The sequence below is a fragment of the Phodopus roborovskii genome, unplaced genomic scaffold (assembly GCF_943737965.1).
Source record: "Phodopus roborovskii unplaced genomic scaffold, PHOROB, whole genome shotgun sequence".
Taxonomy (NCBI): domain Eukaryota; kingdom Metazoa; phylum Chordata; class Mammalia; order Rodentia; family Cricetidae; genus Phodopus; species Phodopus roborovskii.
Genome location: NW_026126482.1, coordinates 2,178,139 through 2,183,373, shown reverse-complemented (window position 1 = coordinate 2,183,373; position 5,235 = coordinate 2,178,139). Strand labels below are relative to the sequence as shown.

The window sequence follows — 5,235 nt, the reverse complement described above, 5'->3', positions numbered from 1 at the left end:
AGCCAGGTAATAAGAACGGAGAGGGAACCTCATTTCATCTGCAGATGGATGGGTGGGTTTTACAGTAAGAAGCAGACTGAAGCTCAATAGATAGAAAGTTGTTAAGAACCATGGGATAAAGAGGATTCTGGATAAGCAGGTCTACTAATTAATCCAGATGTACAGGAGACCACTCCCAGACTATGACCCCATGATGCCCATGCAGGTAAGGTTACCAAGACCCAAAATTCAGTCTCTGAAGTCAAGCACTAGGAACCTGAAATAAGATCTGATTATGCCGGTCATTTACTACGAACTGAGATGCATTCTAATATCTGCCCTACATACTTGAACCCACAGATAGTACTAAATGGTACACACCAAAGTAATACACATGTAATATATTATATGTATTATTTTTCTGAATGTACGTACCTATGGCCAAGTTGAATACATCAGATAGGTAAACTTGAGGATCATCAACTGTAGACAATAAGAGAATAGGACTCTGACTGCAAAAGCCTGTACTGAAATTGCTGTCAGTACTCAGCACATTGAAGCACTGAACATTCTGCAAGATCATTCATGTCATTGCAGACGTGGTCACCTTGATTTCTAGGATACAGTCACAGAGAAACGATCACAGAATTGCGTTGCGGAAAGGGAGAGTCACAGCCTGTCACAATGCAGTGGGGACATCACACTCCACAGAGTGGTAAAGAATGGAAGATGGGTAAAACCTTATCAGCTAAGACATCAAATCCAGGAGTTTTCATATACTCTCGCCGAGCAGGGTTGCTAGTACACAAACTGCAGTCTGTATGCAATGCATACGGAAGACCATCCATGACAGAGGAGCCGCCCACTCTTCCTCCTAGGACAGCAGCACCACAGTCAGTTCTGTCTTCAAGATGAATACCGTGCTTGAGCATAAAAAAAAAGTCTCCTCACAAAATGAATTACTGAGTACTACATTTGAATGTAACTTTTATTTGTAAATATCTCATTTGGCACAGTGAAACAGTTGAAATCAAGTTACTACGGGAAGTCTTTTTCTGTTGGTGGTGGTGTTTTGTTTTTGTTTTAGGGACAGGGTTTTCTCTGTGTAACTTTGTAGACCAGGCTGGCCTCAAACTCAGATATCTGCATGCCTCTGCCTCCCAGTGCTGGGATTAAAGACTTGCACCACCACCACCAGTGGCCACTACAGGAATTCTTAATGCAAATGAGTGCAGAGAATCAGTTACAACAGCAGTCATGCCCTTCTAGAGCAAACACCAGATTTCACATTCTACCCTGTCTTTGCAATGATTCAAGTGTCTCCTTCACACAGCAGAGGCCGGCCACTTGAAGAGGCTGGGGTTTCTTCTGTATATTTTGCCCTAATATCTTCCCTTCCTTCTTACCCCCAGGCAGCTCACAATATAGGGTACATGGCATAGGAAGCAATTCCACAGTAGTTGTTCTGGTCTCTGGGGATCTTCATGTACCCATTTTCTCCCCAATTATCTCCATGGCTGAAAGAAATCAGGTTTTCCCTTTAGTAGAAAAGACACACACTTATAACAAATGAAAGTAACTTTTAAAAATTAGGATGTTCTTGCAGTTACTCTGTAATTGCAGAAGCCAAGACATGACTGGAACAATTTAGATAAGCACACTAGCAAAAATAGAAAGCTCTAGGATCAATGACACTCTCTTCCTCAATACAGAGGAACTGAAGAAGACAATTCAGTTCCTCTGTATTGCCTACACACCACGCACACACACACACAAACTAAAAAGGAAAAGAAAATGTTCCTTTTTCACTTAATTGTAACAATGTTTTCTGTGACATGTATCTAAATTATAACTACAAACAGAAAGTCCCTATGAACTCTAAAATACAAATAGTTTCAGCAATTTATACCTGTTCTTTATCAGCCAATATTTCCTTCCCTCTGACTCCTTGCCTTCATAACCATAGCCAACCAACAGCACCGAATGGTTAGAAGAATCACGTTTGCAGTTAGGCTCATGGTATATGCCTAAAAAAGAAAGTCAATGCAGTAAAAGGCTCCAGGAACATGATAGTGAACATGGTTAACTACAGTAAGTAAAGCATTTTATAATTTGACTGAAGTGACAGAAAGTCCAATAGAAATAGGGGCCATTGTTAACAGAAATCCTCAGATTAACAGGGGCCATTGTTAACAGGAATCGAAAGATGAAAAAGAGCATAACTTCGCTGATAGGCACTTTCCTGTACCCACATGAGATGACTCTTACATGTCTTCTGTTTTTGCTAATACAATCCCATTCCAAGAAGTCATGACTAAACATGCATTTCTTAATTCAAGGAATCATTTAGGATTCAGTTCTAGAAAGGCCATGACTCTATATCTTAATATATACCAAGCAGAGAAAAGTGAGTAAATAAATCTAAATAATATGATGAGCAAAGGCATAATCAGATGCATAGGTATGTCATATGTCTTAAAAAAACAACACACATGATTATTGCGTTAACAAGTGGCAAATTTACAAACCCAAAAATTCACATCAAATTTTATTCATTATTAGGATATCATCTTGGCATGTCCCAAGATTCACAATAATTATTCATTAATATCTAGAAAAACACATACCTCCTTTATATCTTCTAAAAGATTCGTGTGCAGCATCAATTCCAACAGCAATGGGCCCATGAGTCACTAGAGCGTTCATTAGGGCTTCTTCATTCCTTGGGACAACCAAAAAGCGGATGACCTTAACAACAGAACGTTCAGGACGATATCTGCAGCGTCCTTCCTTTAAAAAGAAGAGTTAAAAGATTTGTTACTTCCATCTGCCTTCTGGATATCAAGAGTCAGAATCATTTTGCAGCAGACCATCCTTACATCTGGACTGTAATAAATCATCCCAGGAAGTGAAATGTTACTGGGAGAGTTAAAACTGTAAATCAGCTCTCATGTTTTCAATGGCATCTCATAGGTCTTTCTATCAATAAAAAATCATCATGGTGCAGAATTACATATTACATGTGGAGTGATTTGCACATGTGCACATTTTCCATGTGAACAGAAGCAGGAACACCAACGTGGAACCACAGAATCAGACAGCCATGCAATAGTGGATTCTCCTATGACAGCGCTGGTGGAGTAGGAGATTCCACATTCAGTGTGAGCTCTGAAGGCAATGCATTGTCTCTGCCATTTTCCCCTTGCCCCAGCTGAACTGAAAAGACAACGCAGAAGCCCACTTACCTTTGCTTCATATGGGTATGTTGCCTCAGCCTCCAGACCTCCGTTGTTCTTCACATACTGAAAGGCGTTATAGATTCTGCCGCCATTACAACCATTAGTGCCAAAAGATCTAGAACAGTCCACTAGGTTCTGAACGCTCAGTGGGATCAGTTTGCCTGTTTTCTTGAACAGCTGTCCTTCTATCGCACCAGCCACAGCAAAAGCCCAGCATGCACCACATCCTTGCTGAATAGAGAAGAAATATAGTCATCTATAAATATGAACTGAAACAACTCAAGCTATTGAATACTGTATCAAAAGTGTGTTATTGTCATCTAATGGATTCTTAGGTAAGAATGGTCAGTCTTCATGGGGAGGTGTCCTATGCCCCAGTGGGTAGACAGACATGCACACACCAATGCATGTAAGACTGTGATCTACTGGGTGCATAGTGTGGTAAAAGTTATTAATGGGACAAATTAAGCATGCAGAGAGATAAACTGGGACCACTGGATGGAGGTCTAAGAGTAAGTAGGGCTTAGAAATGGCAAGTATACATTCTCACCATGTATGGGCCCTATAATTGCTAGTGCATGGACAACCAAAGAATACTTGTTACTAGCAACATAATGCTAAAGATAGTAACTGTGGCATTCAAGTTATAAAATTGTGCTTGGTGACTAGCAAGCACAGTCAAATAAGATAGACAAGCCAATAGCTGGTCCCATTGCGGTAGTTGAAGAAGACAGTTGTGTGATGTTGCATACCTGCCTCCGTACAGGAGTCACATAGCCTTCTGTTCTCCAGTCCAAAGCTTTGGGGACTTTGACATCTCCTCGTTTCTGAATGCGTTTCCCATTCCTTAGAGTCAGAACCGAACTCTCTGTCATCATTTTCCTCATTTCCTCACCAGTCTTCAAGGAAAAGTACATAAAGCCTCCATTTAAACAACAGAAAAGACAAAGCAGAATACAACACAACAGAAGTCACACTCACCAAGTCACCAAACTCATTCATCTCTACAGTGAAGTTGCTCATCCCCAGGCCATTCTCCATACTGAGCAGTTTGATCATTTTCACATTTTCTTCCCATACTGCTCTCTTCTGTTTTTCTTCCTCCTGGAAATAAATATTGTGAATAGCATTTATTTATAACTATACCCCTGTTCTACCTGAGCAAGTGGATCGGCTGCTGCATATGCATACAGGTCTTGGAGAGGGATCTCAGGACACTAAAACAAGCTACTCTCAACATATTAATGAGCAGATGCAGTGGCCACCAATTGTTTTCTCTGTGTTACGTATATACCTCAAGTAGGAGTGTTATCTATGGCCTCTAATATCCATGAACCCCACCCCCCTCAGCAATGAAGATGCTCTACAAGGAACTTCTTTGAGTGTCCACATGGCTTACTTGGCTGTATGTTTTGTCATAGCTCCTTTTCCACGCCTCCCACTCAGCATCCAAACTGTAATCTGGTGTTGGAGCAGCTGAGGCCACTCCCAAGCACAGGATGGCCAAGAGGACAGTAGGAGTCATGTCTCAAGCTCCTACAGAGAGAAGAAAATGAGAATACACCAACACTCTTGAGAACCTAATCTATCTATGCAGGATAAAATTATTCCAATCACTCTCCCAAATATTTAGTCAAAGGTTTTGGAAATGGTTAAGTATGAGTTTGAAATAGAGATGCCATGGCTGGCATTTAATTTTTACATAAAATTGCAGAGCATATGGGAAATTTTCTAGAAATTCATGGAAATTTCCATTTATTACACCTTGACATGATCATAAAAATAATTGTGGACATCAAAATTCAAAAGGCCACACAACTAAGGACTTGGACAGAATGAACCTAGAATTTGTAATGATAAAATTCTTCTCTTATGTGACATCTGATCCTAAGTACAAGTTTCCCCAGGAATTGAGATCACACTGCATAATATCCCTTAACCCAGAACAGAATGTGGGCTGTTTAAAACATTTCTGGCTATCCTTCTTAAAAAATATTGGAAAAAGTCAAATTTTCTA

General features: G+C 40.2%; 1 protein-coding gene across 1 annotated transcript; it reads right to left on the bottom strand.

Annotated features, from left to right (window-relative positions):
• Positions 1-1,396: 1,396 nt before the first annotated feature.
• LOC127229063 (cathepsin 7) lies at positions 1,397-4,750 on the bottom strand. Its single transcript, XM_051194079.1, has 7 exons — positions 4,618-4,750; positions 4,200-4,322; positions 3,971-4,117; positions 3,221-3,449; positions 2,607-2,765; positions 1,889-2,006; positions 1,397-1,496 (listed from the first exon to the last, which is right to left on the bottom strand). The coding sequence occupies exons 1-7, from the start codon at positions 4,741-4,743 to the stop codon at positions 1,397-1,399; spliced, it is 1,002 nt and encodes a 333-aa protein (XP_051050036.1). The 5' UTR covers positions 4,744-4,750.
• Positions 4,751-5,235: the final 485 nt, after the last annotated feature.

Coding starts and splice junctions, on each gene's coding strand:
- LOC127229063 (XM_051194079.1), bottom strand. CDS start 4,743: ATGACTCCTACTGTCCTCTTGGCCATCCTGTGCTTGGGAGTGGCCTCA. Junction 4,323..4,617: donor ATGACAAAACATACAGCCAA/GTAAGCCATGTG, acceptor ATTTATTTCCAG/GAGGAAGAAAAACAGAAGAG. Junction 3,450..3,970: donor TGACTCCTGTACGGAGGCAG/GTATGCAACATC, acceptor TTCTCTATTCAG/CAAGGATGTGGTGCATGCTG.